We start from the raw sequence: 20,222 nt of genomic DNA, 5'->3' as shown, positions 1-20,222 counted from the left end.
GGGCGTTTCACTATCGCGGCCTCTCTTGCTGCGGGGCACAGGCTCCAGACGCGCAGGCTCAGTAGTTGTGGCTCACGGGCCTAGGTGCTCAGCAGCATGTGGGATCTTCCCAGACCAGGGCTCGAACCCGTGTCCCCTGCATTGGCAGGCAGATTCTCAACCACTGCGCCACCAGGGAAGCCCCACCACATGGTTTTTAAGTGCTGAGGAGGGATTTCAATCTCCAGAGTCTGGTCTCTTAACCATTATCTTCCCTTGGGTGAAGGGAGGTGCCTCACCCACATTTCTGAAGTGTTCCTGAAGCCTTGTTTGTCTGGGAATGAGGTCCACCTGGGTTAAGAGCCACCTCTGCAAAGTTATCAGTCAATCCTGGGCTCCTGGGAACACAGAGAACAGGCTGTGTTGAGATTTGAGCTCCAGACAGTCCCCGGCTTTGCTGCAGGAACTGTCCAGGCAACTACTCAGTTGCTTGATGACAATTTCTCTTAGGCATATCATATGTTCAAGCCAAAAAGTAGGGCTGGCTACATGATCTACAGGGCTCAGGGCAAAATAAAAATGCAGGTCCCTTTGTTCAAAAAGCCAGAAAAAGAGTGCCAGTAAATTTATTAAAATATAAAGCCTTTTCCTTCTTTCACAGTCTCTCTCAACATGTCATGATATTTTTTGTGTGCTATTTAATGTCTTTCTAAGTAAAGAAAATCTTGAATTATTAGCATAAATCTTACCATTCATCTTTACATCATGCAATGCCAGTTTTAAAAGCAAATATCGGAGCATTTAATTCATGTGTGGAATCACAGAAATCACGCAACTTATATTTCGTATCTCCTACACGCATATGTGTTTTGTTCTTATCATAACTGTGGAAATGCTGCACAAAACTGAACTAACTCAATTGTTTTTATTTCACTTCTTAATATGCACACTTTCTATCAACACTCTATGGAAGCTGGCAACTTTCATAATATTATATTTGCTTTGAGACTCACTAAATTTCCACACATCGTGGGTCTGAAGTTTTGTGTGAATGGGACAGCAAGGAACTATAAGCATGCATACTGTGCATGTCTTATCTGTTCACATGCACACTCTATCGTCCCATTAGATTTCACTCATAAAACACAAGTTCAAAGATGAAATATTATGAATTTCAAGACAGTGACAGTAGAGCATTAAACTAAGCTTGGGGTCCTTCTGATCAGAGCATGAGGTGGTGTGTGAGTATACATGTCTCATGCTCAGGAAGACCACCTCGCTAGAAGGGACTTCAAGGCTTCCCTGAAGCTCACCCATTTGCTTCAGTGGGAATACATAGGCCGGAGCAAGGTGACTTCCGGCACCTCCTACATCAACCAGAATTAGGTCCATCTTGAGCCTCTGATGGAAACGCATGACATTCCTAATTATCCAACTCTAAAATTCAGAGCTGGAAAGGGCAGCTCTTAGCTCTTTGTCTCTCTTTTTTTTAATGAAGCCTGTGTTTTTAAATACAGGAAAACACAGAATACTGTAACGAACTTCAGTTAATTTCAGAACAAATCATTGTTAATATTTCGTTTTTTCGAAGCTTTTTTTTTTTTTTTTTAAATTAAAGAACTGGGACATTTTAGGTAAGAATGAAGTACTCTTTATCCTCCACCCCCAATCAAATTCCACACTCTCTTTAGAGGCAGCCGTTACTGTGAATTTGGTGTATATCCTTCCAAGCCATTTAAAAATATTTTTACTTATATATAGTAACCATAAACCAGACAGATTTTTCTGTGTACGTGTTTGGTTATTTCCTTAAGATTTATACAGTGGTATCTTATAATACATATTATTCTGCAACTTGCTTTTATCCTCATGCAACGTTGTATTTTTGAGATCTATCTTAATATATAGTACTAGTTTACTCCTATTAAATGCTATAGCGCATTGTATGAAAGTGCCACGTTTTAGTTATTTACTACCCTGGTGGATGGTATAGTTGTTTCCAGTAGTTCACTGTTGTAAACAATTCTGCAATGAACATGTTTTTTGCACATGTGAGAGAGTTTCTCTAGGATGGTATGTGCCACAGTGCCCTCCAGAGAGCTTGTACTAATGTGCTCTCGCATTGGCTGTGTATGAGAGTTTGCACTTCACTGCATCCTGGACAGTGCTGAAGAGTGTTAGAGTTTTTTCATTCTTTTCCCCACATTTTATGGACTCTAAAAACCTCAGGACTTGGGCAGAAACAGTTCTAGAACCTAGGACTCCTCATTCCCGATGCAGGGCTTAGGAATCAGTTTAAATATTAACCGTTTATGCTCTTTTTCCTCTACTTTGAACAACACTTTCAGAGACATTTTAAGATAATTGACAAAGTCCTGGGCCTGGAGTTTGGCTTTTGCCCTGACACTCCCCCTCGCCCCAAGTCTGGTGGTGAGGGGATGCAGCCAGTCTATCCTCCATTTCAAAAGCCTCCTGAAAACACTACTGCTTGTCCTGCTGTGTTTTTCTGAGTGTGTGTGGTGAACGGGGGCAAAGGGTCAGGGGTGAAATTATATACTGTTATTTGAAGAGTCTGGGGCACTTTAAGACAGGGCTGGAGATAAAATTCAAGGAACAGTTGAATTTTAAAAGTTTCATCAGAATAGGCTTAGGCGTTATTAATGCAATTTAGGAGAAAGGTTGTTTGGATAGAGATGCTGAACAATTCAAATCTGGAAGGTTGATGTGACTTTGCTAGTATGAAAACAGCCTGTGCTTTTACAGATCAACATACTTATTTCTATACAAATCATGTATCACGCTACAGAACTCATTGTTCAAAGATAATATACATAAAAAGAAATCCTCCTTCCTTTACCCTGTTCAGAGGACTTTCTGTTGGCTGAAAGGGCGGAAAGGATAGGTATTCATCCACAAAGGTTTATAGGCATGAATTAAAGCTTAAGTCTTTTCCCAGAGGAACACTGGCCTGGAATTAAGCCCTGCATTTATGAATAATGCAGAGAGACACCAGGGAAAAGGGCAGCATGATGGGTGGCTCTTTGTGTATCCACACTCGATGAAGCTCTCCTTTACTTAACCCAGACCTGGGTTTGTTTACTCACGAGCTAATTAACCTTTAAGCCTTAGTGTTCTCATCTGAAAATGAGGATAATAATAATTCTGACTTCACAGGACTGTTGCTGACAATTAAAAGAGATAATGCATTTGAAGTGCCAAGCATATAGGAAGCACTCGATAAATGCCAGCTTTCCTTATTGTTAGTTTCTACCCTCTCTGAATTCTTAAAAGGCTTTTGGTGGACTGCCTCATCATTTAGTTTGCTACAGTTTCTTCTAAGTTAATCGTATCTCTCTTATGCATCATTGATCTTATGAAGGAGATAACTGTCTTAATATCTAAACCTGCACCTTTACAATGTACAAAATGTGTCTAAAGATATTCTTTTACATGTCTTTTGAATCTCCCACTTGCCCAGCCCACAGCTGAACACAGATGAGGCACTCTACAATATGTACTGATGGATTGATGGTTCTTTGTCGGCGAGATAATCCCTCTAGAAGTTACTGCAATGATTGTGAATCAAAGAGCTTCACTTTTTTTTTTCAAAGAGCTTCACTTTGAAGAGAGCACAGTGCATTTTAAAACATCCTAAAAGAAAGCTTCTCATCTTGACAATTTTTGTCTGCTAGATTAAATACAAAATGATTATTAATCCTTTTTTTTATGGGTGCACTCTGGTGAAGTTAAAAAGTACCTGAGGCACACTGTCCCTTTTTGAAGAGGAAAACACAATACTGTAAAGGTTCGTGGAGCGCATTGCTAAGCAACAGAACCAGGTCTGGACTGCACAGGAGTAAAAATTCTTTGTTCAGTATGATGAAGAATTATGAAATGGAAAATCCTTAATAGAATCTTACCTGCAACAATAACACTCATTATTTTTCAAAGCACTAATCAGCAGTTGATAACTAATTTTCATGGGGGTCTCTAAAAATAACTCACAGTTCTGTTCTCTGAGTGAAAGAGTTCAGCAAGAAGGTTTTGAATATTCATTTCTATGGAAGACATGGATCTGTCATCTGGATTTCAACTCACCATTCCCTGTGTTCTAGGATTAATCTAGGATTATAAAAATCCATCTCAAGTAATTTCAATACTGCTTAATCTTGATGGAAATGTGTTTATCACATAATTTAAAACAGTGGTCTCCAGACAGCATCACCTGGGAACCTGTTAGAAATGCAAAATCTTGAGCCCCATCCATCCCGGGTCTACTGGATCAGAGAATCTGGGGTCAGGACCCAGCGCTCTGCTTTCCTCCTGGTGATTCTGATGTTGTATGAAGTTTGAGAACTTAGAGAATCAGGATAACTGTGTGAAACACATAAAAGTAGACAGCGAAGAGTTAAATTCAGTTTGGCACTAGTGGATCATCTTGAACCACTGTTGAACTGTTGGGCCATTTTGAACTGGGAATAAAATTATTTTTGTAACTCAGAAAGTAACTGCAGAGAAAAAAAGCACATGTAATGGAGGAGAGTCTTCAAGGTAGCTTTCAATTACTTCCTGCTGAAATTGGAGCCAACTATAAACGCCTTCCACCAGTTGCATCTGTGACAATCAATGTTTGAAGAGTTTATTTACCAAGAATATATAATAATTTTTCTATTATTTTTCCCCAGAGACATGAAGGAGACATGATGTCCATTGCTTATTATATGAGAGATTGGTAACCTGAAATGTTTTAAACAAAATATAAAGTCTTGAAAAAAATATGTGCACATCAATATCATAAGCTTGGCATAATCTTGAAAGTTTGAAGTCGTGAATATTAACTCAGGAAAAATGACTGAAAGGGTTATTGCTCAGTTACATGTTGAGAACTAAATTTGGTAAATGATGTAATTTCATTCTATCAGCTACTAGTCCTGCAGCCACAAGTCACTTTACCTCTCTGTGCCTCCTTTTCTACTTTTGTGAAATAAGAGGTCATTTCTTAGTTCCTTTCCATTTCCAGAATTTTGTTATTGTATAAATAATGCACATTCTGTGAAATATCTCACATTTTTTTTCAAAGAGAGATATGCACTAGCTCACTTGACCTTTACGAGAACTAGGTCCTTCTGTACAGTAAAAGAAATGTTTAACTTTGTAGACCTGAATCTTAGAAAGCATGTAACAATCATTGTATAAGTTCTGCAGAAGGTTCAGACATTTAATAATTAACTAACTTGGAAAATGCTGTTTTGGATAGTGTCTTGCTGTGCTTGCAGGATGTGTATCCTAGGAAGAATGTTCTTGTGTAGCCAAGACTTGATCTCCATGTGCTCTCCAAGTGAACACTGTCTCTGTTACCTTCCAGGAGAGGGACGTGAGCTCTAAGTTGAGGCTAAGCTGCCCTGACCTTACTCTCCTGGGTGAATGTTCCCAGGGAACCTGGCCCATCTGAAGGGAGCATAGTATCAGCAGGCAATCTAACCTAGGTTGGGACTTAGGTCTTTGGGATAAGACTGATCTGTATTTGAATTCTGGCTCTGCCACTTGGCTAGTTGTACCTACTTCATAAGGTTGTGCAAGGATTGAACAAAACTAAATGAGATGGTGTGTGTAAAGAATGTCCATAGTTCCTGGCATATGTAAATGTTCAATAATTATTAGCTTTAAAAGTTAAGGTTAAAACTGTTGAGGGAAACTGGAAAATTTAAATTGGGTTTCAATGAATATATTACTTTACTTAAAAACCTGTGTTGTTTTGCATTCTGCTTGTTTTTCATGTTCAAATGCATTTTAGGCTTATTAGCTAATTGAGTCATTGACTTCTTAATTAAAGAACTATTTATTGAGCACCTATATGTGTCACATTCTCTTGTAGACAGTGGAAGTATGACAGCAAACAAGAGAGCAAAAGTCTCTGCTTTTATGGATGTGCATTTTAATGAGGAGAGATGAAAATACTCCCCTTCCCAATAAACAAACAAATAAATAAAAAATTAACTGGTAGTGATAAATGCTAAGAAAAAAAATAAAACAAGGTGATGTGCTTGAGTCTGGGAGCAATTTTAGATCAGGTGTTCAGAGAAGGCTTCTCTAAGAAGGTGACATTTAAGATGTCACCTGAATAACAAGATAGAGCAAAGTTCTGGAGTCTGAGCAAGATGCGGTAGTGATTTATATGAGGGTAGTGGTGGTTAGAATGGAGAGATGTGATTGGATTAGGAGATGTTACAGTGATAGAATCAGTACGACTTACTAATGGATTGGATGGGAGGTGTGAGGGTAAGAGAGGAATCAAGGATGCCTCCTCCAGTCTTTGGCTTGATGGGATGGTGGTACCATTTACAGAAGTGGAGCAGGTTGGGGAGAAGTGAGTTGGGGGTAAGAAGAGTCCAGAGCCTAGATTTGGAAAGATTAAATTTGAGTTGCCTATTGAACTCCAAGTGGAGATGTCAAGTAGACAACTGGATACATGAGGAAAGGACTAAACATTTGGGAGATTTTTTTACCTTTGCTTAATATTTAATGGAGTGGGTTGGTTGAGAATACTTAGGGAAAAGAGTACAGTTAGAAAAGAGAAGAAATTCTAGGAGCATTCTTAAAATTTCAGGTACTTATGACTCATAACAAAATCTTATAGTAATAACATATAACCCTTGTAAAATTTGCTACATAAAAATGTATTGAGAGGAATTTTTGACTTTCTTATGTTCTTTAGTATACATAAGTGGGAAACAAAAAGAAGTCTGGTTGTGATACACTGGTCTTATATACATTCATTTGATCCATATTTTTGAGTGCCTACTGCAAGGTACCATATTATGTACTATGTGTAAAATGAAACCAATAGAACAGTCCTATTGTTAGTCAACCATATTTACTGAGCATATGCTGTGTACATACTACTAGATGATTTGAGTAGAGACCACAAAAATGGAAATCAATTCTCTGTCCCTAAGAGAAGACAGTCTAAAACTGCCACTTAGAAGGAGAACAAACCACTCAAAAGTCATAAGGAGAGTGTGTTTCCTTTTCCTTTTGCTTATCTGATGCTCTTAGGCCATTAGGAGAAATCTATGTAGGCCAAATGAACTTGGTGAAGTAGGCCACAGTTCATAATCCATTTTGTCTTTTCCCCTCCCTTCTACTTCTGGTCAATGGAGAGCTTCCCTGGGTGGAGAGAAGCTTATTTTAGCCCATGTCATACTTCTAGTTGACTGGTCCTCCAAGCATCCCAGCATTCATATTCTCATTATCTGGGGAGAAGAGACATAAAGAATCCATCAGCACTTGTAATGGCTAATTTCTTTGCCCTATTAACTCAAACACAGTTTCCCTGAAGAACAGTTCTAATTTGTTCAAAATTCTATACTTCCTGTATAGCTAGTGGATAGAGTGGATGGATTGGATGCATGCCCACTTATCAGTGCACATGGGAAGGAAGGGAAGCACCCTCTTCTGGGCTAATGGTTGTATTTGCTTTATTAAGATCCAGCCTAACCTTTTGGAGGCTTGTTACCAGAAAGAACAGTCTAGCATCAATTATGCTGAAACAAAAATCATTATATTTAGTAGTCATTGTCTAATTTCTAAGTGGACTTTATTAAATAAATCCAGATAAAAGCTTAGTTCATTCAACTACATGGTGCATTTGCTGATAAATCATCTGGGCAGATTCATGATGATGTAGTTCTGTTTGGAAAGAAATTCTCAGTACAGTAAAGTCCATGTGAAGTTTTTTTTTGTCGTCAGCGTGGCCAACTGGTAATAGAAATACTTAGGGTTTTTTTTGGTGGGGGGCAAAATAATCTCTTTGTGCTTTATGATGTCGAATTCTGTGGTCTCAGCCAAATACTTGGCCATATGCTTAAACAGGTTCAAACATTTTGTTGTTGTTCATTGAGAAACATTTTGACCCTTTTGCTGATACCAGCATAGCTTGCTTCTGTGTCATTTTGCTTGAACAAGAATGGAAGGTTAGCTACTAAATTGTTCATCATAAAATGTTGAAAATCCCTTTATATATTCTATCTGAAGTGTATGGATTTCTCTTCAATCAGTGATACATGATGTCATCCCAGTAGATATTCAGCAGAAAGAAAATTCAGCTATTAAATTTTGCCATTCAGAATACTTATGTTCGGTTGTTAGCTGGTACTTGAGAGGGTCTAAATGGCATCCATTTACTGGTCTCTTTCAGTCACTGCATTTGGTTATATCACCAGAAAGTCGGTACCTAGACTGTATTATCTTGTGCTTTATAGTGGGTCAATACCGAGAATGTACATTTGAAGAACATTCTGGTATCTTCTACAAAAGAACACAGGAAAATCATAGTTTATTAGTTTATTTGATGTCCCTTATATAAAGAATCATGATAAATTCCTTCTTGAAACTAGTGTCAGAGACATATTAGTCTCTGGATGACTCAGTATGTTTTCTTTCTTTGAGAGATAGGAACTATACAACACAAATGGTTTTCATTTTTTATTGTGAATGCCAGGAAACTAAGAACTTATTTTAGCAAGTCCTAATATCTTTAGGTATCCTAATATTTTAAATTCTCAACTGGTTTCTTATCCATCTTTTAAATGTGTGTAGTACAGTTTTATACCTACTGCAATATTTTGGGGGAAGAAAAATAGGAGAGGTCACCTCCTCAAAGAGGCTTTTCTCTGAAGACTCCATTGAAATCAGCTCCCCTCCTCCAGCCCCCTGGACTGGTTTTTCTTATCAAAGCACTCTTCCTTTATTGCACTTACAATAATTTGTAATTATCAATTTTATTTGTTTCTTTATTTATGTTTGTTTCCTTCTCTAGACTCTAAGCTCCAAGAAGACAGAGATCATATCTCTCTTTCAGTCTGTTAGACCTAGTTGACCCTAGCACATAATACATGCTCAATAAAAACTGATTGCTGTCAAATTCTGGTAAATTGCAATCATCCTAGTATTATCAATCACTAAAGTTTCATAGCATAAAACTTCAAACATATAGAAATATTGTTGGGGTATTAAATTAGCATACAATAATTTGAATAACAATGTATTGGGCCCTGTTAAAAGGTTTGCAGTTTAGGCTTCTGTGAACCACCCCAGGATTTTTACAATAAGCAATAGTTCACCTAAGATCGAAATGAGATATCAGAGAACTGAAGGAATCATTAGAATTCATAACTTAGTAAAAGAATAATTAATTAGTGCACATGATTCAGGTAATATTATCTATAGCATAATACCTATATTAACGGTTGTACAGAAAGAGGGGATAGCATGGCTGCATATTCCAAGTGTAGTTTTAGGATTTCTAGTTACAGGGACAGATGCCTATATTTGCTTTGGCAAATTCTGTTTTTTTCTTTTCTTCGGGGAGGAGTACAGGGCAGGAGGCTACATGGGATTCCAGTTGCGCATCAAGGAAATAACGAAGATGAAATGGGAATAAGAATTTAGCCCAGAAGTCTTCATATCTTCCTGATGATGGGAAAGTCCTTTGCCATCTTCCTTTTCTACTTCTTTCTTCTTCTCTTCCCTCCCTCGCTCCTTCCCTTCCTTTAGTTGTCATATCTCCTTCGTCTCCTCCAATCCGGGACAGTTTCCCAGTCCTTCCTGGTCTTTCATGACCTTGACACTTCTGAATAGTAATTTTTGGATATTTTGTGGAGGGTCTCTCAATTTGGGTTTGTCTGATTGATTCTCATGAAAAGACTAATATTATGGATTTGGGGGAAGAATACCACAGAGGTGATGTACCCTTCTTGTCACATCGTATTGGGGCACATGATATCAACAGAACTTCTTTTTTCTACTGGACTATAGTTGATTTACAATATTGTGTTAGTTTCAGGTGTATGGCAAAGTGATTCAGTTATATATATTGTATATATATTTATATATATGTATATATATATATATTCTTTTTCAAATCCTTTTCCATTATAGGTTATTACAAGATATTGAATATAGTTCCCTGTGCTGTACAGTAGGAACTTGTTGTTTATCTGTTTTATATATAGTAGTGTGTATCTGTTAATCCCATATTCCTAATTTATCCCTCCTTCCCCTTTCCCCTTTGGTAACCATAAGTTTGTTTTTGAAATCTGTGAGCCTGTTTGTGTTTTGTAAATAGGTTCATTTATATCATTTTAAAAAAATTAGTTTCCATGTATGAGTGATATTATATGATATTTGTCTTTCTCTGTCTGACTTACTTCACTTAGTATGATAATCTCTAGGTCCATCCACGTTGCTGCAAATGGCAATATTTCATTCTTTTTTATGGGTGAGTAATATTCCATTGTATATATGTACCACATATTCTTTATCCATTCATCTGTTGATGGACACTTAGGTTGTTTCCATGTCTAGGCTATTGTAAATAGCCCATAGCTGCTGTGAACATTGGGGGGCATGTATCTTTTCAAATTAGAGCTTTTGTCTTTTTAAACAGGACTTATTTTTGATGTTAACCTTGATTACTTGGTTCAGGGGGTGTCTGCCAGGTTCTTCTGCTATAAAGTCTTTTTTTCTTTCTTTCTATACTCTGTTGGTTAGAAGTGTGTGACTTTTTGTCTCTAGCTTTATTGAGGTATAATTGACAAGTAAAAATTATATTTACATTTATAATGTGATGTTTTGACATATGTATGCATTGTGAAATGATTACCACAATCAAGCTTATCAACGTACCCATCACCTCACATAGTTATCTTAGTTATCTTTTGTGTGTGTGTGTGTGTGTGTGTGTGTGTGTGAGAACCTTTAAGATCTACTCTCTTAGCAAATTGCAAGTACACAATATAGTATTATTAACAATAATCACCAGGCTGTACATTAGATTTCCAGAATTTATTCATCCTGCATAGCTCAAACTTCATATCCTTTGTCCAACATCTCATTTCCCCCACCTCCCAGGCCCTGGCAACTACCATTACACTCTCTGCTTCTATGACTGATGTTTTTAGTTTTCACATGTAAGTGAGATCGTGCAGTATTTGTCTTTCTGTGTCTGGCTTATTTCACTTAGCATAATGTCCTCCACGTTCACCCAGGTTGTAGTATATGACAGGAGTTCCTTTTTTTTTTTTTACTTTTCTTTTAGTTAAGCTTTTATTTTTTTAGAGCAGTTTAAGATTCACAGCAAAATTGAAAAGAAGATGTAGAGATTTCCCATATACCCTCTGCCCCACACATGCACAGCCTCCCTCATTATGGACATCCCCCACCATAGTGGTCCATTTTTACAACTGATGAACCTACATTGACACATCATAATCACCCAAAGTCCACAATTTTACCTTAGGTTTCACTCTTGGCGTTGTATGTTCTATGGGTTTGGACAAAGGTATAATGACATGCATCCATCATTATGGTATCATACAGAGTATTTCCACTGCCCTAAAAATCTCCTGTGCCCCCTTCCCAACCCCCTGGTGAATACCAATCTTTTTGTTGTCTCCACAATTTTGTCTTTTCTAGAATGTCATATATTGGGATTATACAGTATATGGCTTTTTCTATGGGCTTCTTTCACTTAGTAATATGCATTTAAGGTTCCTCCATGTGTTTTCTTTTTCTTTTTTTTTAAATCATCACCTTTTTTGACCAGGATTCTGTATTTATTTATTTATTTATTTATTTTTGGCTGTGTTGGGTCTTCGTTTCTGTGCGAGGGCTTTCTCTAGTTGCGGCGAGTGGGGGCCACTCTTCATCGCGGTGCGTGGGCCTCTCACTATCGCGGCCTCTCTTGTTGCGGAGCACAGGCTCCAGACGCGCAAGCTCAGTAATTGTGGCTCACGGGCCCAGTTGCTCCGCGGCATGTGGGATCCTCCCAGACCAGGGCTCGAACCCGTGTCCCCTGCATTGGCAGGCAGATTCTCAACCACTGCGCCACCAGGGAAGCCCTCTCCATGTGTTTTCATACTTGATAGCTCATTTCTTTTTAGGGCTGAAAAATATTCCAGTGTCTGGATGTACCACTTGGTTGTTTCTAAGACTTGGCAATTATGAATAAAGCTGCTATAAACATCCGTGTGCATGTTTTTGTATAGACATAAGCTTTCGGCTCCTTTGGGTAAATACCAAGGAGCATTAATTGCTGGATCATATGATGACAGTGTATTTAGTTTTGTAATGAACTGCCAATCTGTTTTCCAAAATGTCTGTACCACTTTGCATTCCCACCAGCAATGAATGAGAGTTTCTGTTGCTCAACATCCTCACCAGCATTTGGTGTCGTCAGAGTTCTGGATTTTGGCCATTCTAATAGATGTGATTTCCATCTTTTTTAAGGCTGAATTATATATATACAATATATATATTATGTATTATATATAAATTTATATTACATTTCTTTATGCTGAATGATATTTATATCTATCTCTCTATCTATGTTAATATGTATCACATTTTCTTTTTCCATTCATCTGTCATGAATACTTAGGTTGATTCCATATCTTGGCTATTGTGTGTAATGCTGCAATGAACATGGGAGTGCAGACATCTCTTTGAGACACTGATTTCATTTCCTTTGTATCTATAACCAGAAGTGGAATTGCTGGATCACATGATAGTCCTATTTTTAATTTTTGAGGGCTCTCCATACTGTTTTCCATATGGCTATACCATTAGAAATGTGTGACTTTTTTTTAAACTCAAGAGTTTAAGGGTATTTTATTTAGTCTCCAAACATATGGGATTTATGGAAGCTATTCTTTTGTTAAAATTTCCAATTTTATTGTAAAATGATAGAGTACGTAGTTTGTAGGCTATTGATTTTTTTGAATTTATTGAAGTTTCTTTGTGAATTAATTCATGACCTATTTCTGTAACTGTTTCACATGTGCTTGAAAAGAATCTGTTTTTCTCCATGGCTTAATTTCCACATCTATGAAACAAGAAGAACCAAAAATGTCCAACTCCTTTGATTTTTGTTTTGGAGGTTGCCAAACCAAAGACCCAAATGAAAGAAAATACAACACTTGTTCTTTTTGACTCTTTGGCAAACTCACAATGGGTATATCTTGACACAAGAGAGCACGTAGGGGACAGAGAAAAAGGAAAATATCTGTCCTTCCTGAAAATAGATTTGTTATCACTGAGTAACAGGTGCTTAATCCTCGGTGGGGGCATAATTCCAGCCTATGGAGAGGGACCAGATGGAGTGGAGGAGCAACCACCTGTGTTAGTGATTCTCATCTGTGTTTGATTCCTTCAGGACCTGCTGGCCTTGGATATTTATAAAAGTGAAGCTGAGCCTTTGGCGTGCTACTCAGACTATCATTATATGCTAGGGTGGGGTGGTGTTCCTCCAACAGGCTGATTGATAGCAGCTGGCTAGCCAATCAGAGAGCCGGCCTAGTCACTTAGGAGGCAGCATGGATGCTTACCTCAATTTTCCGAAAGGGGAATTTGATGGTCAAGGGCTTCACCTTATGGTTTTAGGTGAGACCCTTAATAGCCAGCCTCTCAGGTTCTTCACCATAAGAACTCCATGAGCCTCAGCTCCTGCACTGACTCTTCTCATGCCTCTCTCACTCTCTTCTCTTCTGTGAGCTCTCATGGAACCCACTGTTGGCTTACCACCTCCTCCTGGACATCATCAGCAATGTCTCCTTCTCTTTCCTAGGACATCTCAAGCCTTTCCAAATACAACGAGTCATTAAGAAGCATTTTTAAAATAGGTAGTTTTATATGGGTGTTTTTGGTGTTCTTTGTTTCAACTTTGCTATTTGTTTGAAAGTTATCAAAGTTTACAGTCAGAAAAAATCCTTTTTTTTTTCTTCCCCCAAAGTCAGTAACCTCAGCTATTGACATTATCGCAAGAGGTCTGTACTTTATCCGGATGAAGACAGAATATTGCTAACACCTGTCCACCAACAGAAGGAGAATCTTGCCCAGGAAAGGACAGCAATTCCAGAGTGAAAGAAGACGGTGAGAGTGAAGAGAGTACCTGGAACTCAAGAGTATCAAGAGTAGGAGGTGGTACTAGAATGATTCACTAATATTTTGGCTGTCATTAGAATAGTAGACACTTCACCATACAGGGGTGTGTCGTGTACCGTGTATTGGAGAGAGCATGAAATCAGAGGGACCTGGTTATAATTCAGGTTTTGCTATATATTAGCTGTGAGATTTTGGCTAAGACACTTGACCACTTTGATTCCACGGTCCTCACTTGTGGAATGTGTAAAATGCTAATGATAATAATAATAATACTTGCCACCCAATGTAAAAATATTGTCACTGGCATAGTAAAATGCTATATTGGTATAGTAACCCTTTAAACTTGTTACAAAAGTTAGAATGTTTTGAGGAGGGAGATTTAGAAGTGCTTTCCATTGATTTGCTTACAATGATATTTTCATCTTCCACTAGAAGTGTTGGTTGTGAAAAACCTCTATAGAAATAATGATTTTTGAGGTTTTCTTCTGTTACTGTCAACCACTTTTAGCAGGTGTACAACTTTCTGTGTATGTCACCCAATTGACTTAAAAGTGAGTTAATGAATGTATTTATTGATTGCCTCATTTCATAAAGGAATCTGAGTAAGGACCCTCAATTTGACATTCTTTTCTCTCTATATATTTGGAGCAGGCATTTGTCTTGCCTTCCAACTCCAAACTACATGCCCCAGACACCCTTACTGCTAATGTCCCTAATTCCTCGTGACAAATCCCTATCTGTGCAGAATAACTGGTTGATTGCTGTAGCTGAATCCTGACTGATTGATTTGTACACTTTTTTTGGGAAGGACCCCTGTGATATAAAGGAATGACCTTGCATTTTAGTGGGGGGAAAACAGATGATAAACAAATAATTAAGTAAACGTTTTAGTAAGTGATATGTCCTTCAGGTAAAAATAAAGCTGGAAAAGGGGATGGGGAGCGCAGGAGGTGAATGTTGCGAGTTTAAATAGCGTGGTGGTGGGCACTGCAGTTTTAAATACAAGTGGTCATGGAAGGCTTCCCTGATAAGGTGACTTTTGAGACCCGACTATTATGTCAATTGGGTGCAAGTCCCTGGTGGAGTTCATGTGTTAAAATGCAATTATCCAATTACTCCTTTCCTTAAATAACTCCCTAAATGATGCTATTTTCCGTCTCCAGGTGGTTATACTCTCTACCCACAGCAAACATGGCGGAAAAGGCTTCATCCTGATATCTGGGCCACCAATCAAGATGGCCACAGCACTTCCTGTGTTTGCCCTTAACAAAGATGGTGACAATACTTCCTGTTCAGGGCTTTTGCCTTCAACAAAAATGGTGCTTACGGTGCAGGTTCCCTGATACTTTGGATTCCGGTTGCCGTTTTTTTTTTTTTTTTTTTTTTTTTTCCCCTTAAGATACGTGTTTGCAGACGTAAGTAACACGATACCAGAACCCCCGTATGCATCTTTTCTCGAAGGCCCCGCGTGGCTCCCCCGCCCGCTAACTTGCTCGCGGCGTTCCCGCGCCGCTCGGGTTGGGGTGGCGGTGGAGGTGCTCGGGGCCCTGCTCTCCCCTCGGTCTGCTCTGTACGCCATTCCCAGCACCCCCTTTATAGCGGGTCAGGTGGCCCCGAAAATCTTTCGTAGTTCTTTCCGTTCGTAATGCCACAGGGCTTCAGCGGGCGAGGCGGGAAATAAAAAGTTCCACATGGGCGGGGACAGCCCAAAGGGCACATCTCCCTGCTCACCTGCCGCCCTCGGGGTCGCCCGCTGTAGCTCTGCTTTCTGTGGGTGTCATAAAGCCCCATTTGCCGCCCCCCGTCTCCCCTCCCCGCCACTTACGTCCCCTCGTAGCCGTCCCTCTGCTTACTGGTGCAGTGGTCTTGGAAACAAGCCTTCAATGGCGTGTGGACATTTAAAAAAAATCTTTTAAAGGAAAAAAAAAAACCCACAACATTAAATGTCTCATGCATGTGTGGCCATGACAGTGTTGCGATGGAGATTCGAAATTCTTCCAGAGAAGGGCTGGAGTCTGTGACTATATATAAGATTTACTGTAGACTGGGCATGAACGCCTAATGTTTTCCTTGAAGGCAATGGTGTATAGGCCTTTTCTCTTAGGGAAAAAGATCCTTAAACTTATTGGTACCTGCCGGTTTATTGCCCCACTTCCATTGATGATCAGGTTCTGCAGATGCCCGCGGTCTTAAGGGCACTTGTATGCATATTGGCGGTTTCTGCGGTGGTGGGGTATCTCTGATGAACGCAATGTTAAAGTAAAAGCACTATTTCTTCTCAAGTATGTTAGAATGAAATGCTCCTCTGTAATCCTCAGATAAAAGTTGCTTTTTAAGCAGGGTCTCTAATCCACTTTTCCCCAAATCTCTTTATGGAACAAGGAATGGAGCTAGGACCCCATTGTGTGGAAAGTAAAAGCAGAGAAGGTGATTCATGTTCAGTGCTGTTCATCATGTTCTGAAGCATTCGAAATTAATTCAGCTTGGCTTAACAGCCGTGTATTAAACACCATGGCCTGGCGTTCTGCTAGGGTTCAAAGATGTCCGTGACCTTAAGGAGCTTGCACTGTAAGGCACTATCTTTAGGGGCTCATCAGGCTTCCTGTGATCTGAGCTACCATTTTGTCTCTTTCCAGGGGGAGATGGAGGCTAGAGACAAGCAAGTGCTTCGCTCCCTTCGCCTCGAGCTGGGTGCAGAGGTACTGGTGGAGGGACTGGTCCTCCAGTATCTTTACCAGGAAGGGGTCTTGACGGAAAGCCATGTTCAAGAAATTAAAGCTCAAGCCACAGGCCTCCGGAAAACAATGCTGCTGCTGGATATCCTACCTACCAGGGGTCCTAAAGCATTCGATGCCTTCCTAGATTCCCTGCAGGAATTCCCCTGGGTAAGGGAGAAACTGGAGAAGGCAAGAGAAGAAGCCATGGTTGAGCTGCCTGCAGGTAGGCCTCAAAAAGATCACTCCAGACCACCTCCAAGATTGTTGGAACTGTGCCCTTTGGATCTGAAGTTGGGGTTTTAGGCTGGGTGGGGGTTGGCGGGTCCTGAAAGTGGGAAAGGAGTTTGGTTTGAAGGCACGTGGTGTTGGAGGGACTGGATGAGGAGGTGGAGTTAGGAAGTGCAGGGAAGGAGGGAGGAATGGACCATGATTGAGAGGGTGAGGAGGGAGCTCAGAGGATACATTTAGAAATGCTTCCAGGGAAAGTTGGCAAGTCACTTGGGAGGCATGTTCTCATCTGAGAGCCAGGTCATATCTCAGCCCTTGGCATTGGGAGCCATTTGGAAAGTGCAGATGGGAAAGCAGGCTTTAGGCTTCCTGATAACTGATTCGTGGGGTGCCAGCGCGGCCGGCTGGAAAAGGTCAGACTCATGAAGAAGGGGACAGCCTCTAGGAAGGCACGCCTTGCACCTGTTCCCTGGGCTGTCCTGCATGGCCAAAGGGGATTATTTGGAAGGCTGGCTTAGTTTGTTTTTAAAGACTGTTGATTTAAAGTCATCCTTTTTAGTTTGGCTTTGTTCAGACACCTGGAGTATTTAATTTTATAAGGACAGTAGTTTTTTTTTTTTGGGGGGGGGTGTCTCATTTTGATTTTAAGGAACGTTGGAAGCTATGGAAAAGAGAAACAGTCCTAGTGCTATCAGCCTGGCTTGTAGCAGGCAGAAGATGTGATATGAAACACTTGTTCCCTCTCAACACCTCCCATGACGTCTACTTTTTACAGAGATTGAGGAGCAGGGAACTGAACTGGCAAAAAAAAAAGAAGGAAAAAAGAAAGTTGACTTGTAAATTTTTAAGAGTTAGGAAATCGACATTCTCAGTTTTTTATAGCAGTGATAGCTAGAACTACCCCAACTCAGGGGTCCCCAGAATTTGTTGTTGCTGTTTTTCAAATACCAATATAACTAGTAAAAAAACAAATGCCAGTAATAAAGAGACTACTTTTATTATTTTTGCCCCATGGACCTCATATTTTGAATGATTTTCCAGACCACATGTATTAAGTAATCATGACTAATTCTTCTAATATTTTTATTAATGACATATGTCTGAATATTTGATCAACATGAGATAACTGGTTGACTTAGGAAGGCCTGGTAAAATCCCAGTGGAAAAAGCAAAAATATTTTCATTTCCTTGCATGGCCAAATTACAGGTAAATGTATGTTTCAGGCTTTTTGAAATACTGAAAAAAGCTGGCCTTTGAGGACCACAGGAATTTTCAGGTTGGATTATTCTTACAAAATAAAATACTCCAGGTGTGTGAACAAAGCCAAACTGAAGAAGGTAAAATGTTTCTACCACTTGACTGAAAGCAGAATATATAACATAGAAGTGGGGAGATGTTAAAAGAAATATTAGGGTGTCCAATATCTTTTCATGGTATTTGACGTAGAGGTTCCTCTGGGCAACACATAGTTGGAAACAACAAAACAGGCAAACTGAAAGCCTGTTACTACTGAAATACTTAATTTAATTTTACAATCATTGTAGGTGTTGTAAATAGTACCATTGTATGTTGTTCAAAGAGGTGTGACCCCATTTTCATTTCTTCTGATTCATTCAAAGAACAAGAAAAATTAAAATTATTTTTACCAAATGGTGAAAGTTACAACGATGTTGAAGAAAAAAAAATATACATATATATTTTTAAGTGAGCGGTATGAAACATCGTGGAGCGGGAAAAAATTGAGTATATCTGTGTTGAAGTTTGGAAAAATAATGTTAATACGTTAATTCTGTGGAAGTGGTCAAATGGAACCATAGGTTGGCTACTGCACAAACGAAGTCCTCTTAATTGTTTTACTTCTTGTTGAGTAACACTGCTACTGAAAAAAATATCCTGAAGAGAGAGTTTGTTTACATAGCGTTCTGTATACTTTCCACAGTGGCAATTGCACAGACTCATTTTTTAAATAGCTTTTGTTAATTATTGAATATTTTAAGTAAGATTACAAAATATAAGTAAGGTGTGAAGAACAATGGTACAGTGAACACCTGTCTCCCCATCACTCAGTTAAAAAAAAATCACATGGCCTTTGAGGACCCCTGGGTGCTCCTCTCAATCCCAGCTCATCCCCAACCTTCACTCACCAATAAACCCTGAATTTGGAGTTTATCATTTCCTTCTTCACTTTGTAATTTTCCATCTCATAAAACTCACTTTTAAAATCCACATATGTTATGGAAAATTCACTACACCATAAGTTTCAGCAGTATCTATATACGTAAGGCGTGGAGGAAATGGTATATTTTAAAGGAGTTGTTAGTTAACAGCTTTCTTTATTTGAGACCTTAAACTTTAAGTGTTAAATTAACTTGATGGCTGTATTTTAATTATAAAATTAAATTAGGACTTAATTAATTGGAAACCTATTTTTTTTTTTAAAATCCTGGAAAGAGTATATTAGACTTGAAATGCCTTCAGTTTTAATGTAGAAAATGCGAATGGACCCAGGGGCCTATTTTCCAGGACCCCAGTGCTTCTCCAGTGTCGTAATGGAGCAATTTTAACAAGGTTTTAAATAGTCCATTTAAATTTTTGTAAAGGCATGTTTGTTCTTTGAAGAATTAGAATGTAGGAAAATGTGGTGCTTATATATGTGTGTGTATACAATAACCTCTTCTGACTTTTTACTCATTTCAGTTGCAGTTATTAATTAATTTGTACAGGTTTGGTGGTCTTCTCTTGGGAGGCTTTGAAAACGAATGGGGAGGAATGGCTTCTCTTTGGCCGAGAGGTCTATCCTGATTGATCTGAATGAACTGATGTTATATTATAAAAAGTTTTCTTGTTTTGGTCTTTTCAGAGACTCTTGGTTTTCCTTTTGTTTGTTTGGTTAATTTTTGTGTTTCACTTGTAAACTTTGAGCTACTTCAGAGGCCTTATTTGGTGATTGATCCCGGTTAGTTGCTTTTAATTTATATTCTGGGATAATTTAATTTATTTATTTTTAATTTTTACTTTATTTTTTTAATAGACACCTAGCCATTTTATTTTATTTTATTCTTGGCTGTGCCGCGTGGCATGTGGGATCTTAGTTTCCCCACCAGGGATAGAACCCATGCCCCCTGCAGTGGAAGCCCTGAGTCTTAACCACTGGACTGCCAGGGAAGTCCCTGGGTGTAAGTTTTTAGAGAAGAATCAAGTTGTATCTTGATTCTCTCTATTCTTCTAAACCGTGCTCCCAGGAAATCCCAAAACATTAAAAAAAAAAAAAGAAAAGTTTAACCTTTGATTCTCTCAATGTGCCTAGATGACTGGTATCCCTAGCCCTACTTAAAAAAAAAAAAAAAAAAAGACCA

The 20,222-nt window shown here is 38.9% G+C and overlaps 1 protein-coding gene across 4 annotated transcripts in view; it reads left to right on the top strand.

Moving 5' to 3' along the window:
* The window catches only part of CRADD (CASP2 and RIPK1 domain containing adaptor with death domain), a 259,024-nt gene that overhangs the window by 64,706 nt on the left and 174,096 nt on the right, over positions 1-20,222 (top strand). For 2 of the 4 annotated variants that reach the window (XM_057556161.1, XM_057556162.1), the window contains exons 2-4: positions 13,769-13,956; positions 15,084-15,335; positions 16,557-16,860. In XM_057556161.1, coding sequence (XP_057412144.1) covers positions 16,563-16,860 — 298 coding nt within the window. In that variant the 5' untranslated portion in view covers positions 13,769-13,956; positions 15,084-15,335; positions 16,557-16,562. Of the gene's footprint in view, positions 1-13,768; positions 13,957-15,083; positions 15,336-15,466; positions 15,491-16,556; positions 16,861-20,222 lie in introns of those variants that run through there. The other 2 variants (XM_007165891.3, XM_057556163.1) reach the window with 2 other exon arrangements.

Source organism: Balaenoptera acutorostrata, chromosome 11 (genome assembly GCF_949987535.1).
Source record: "Balaenoptera acutorostrata chromosome 11, mBalAcu1.1, whole genome shotgun sequence".
In the NCBI taxonomy this organism is placed as follows: Eukaryota; Metazoa; Chordata; class Mammalia; order Artiodactyla; family Balaenopteridae; genus Balaenoptera; species Balaenoptera acutorostrata.
The sequence above is the reverse complement of the archived record's forward strand: the minus strand, read 5'-3'. Positions and strand labels throughout refer to the sequence as shown.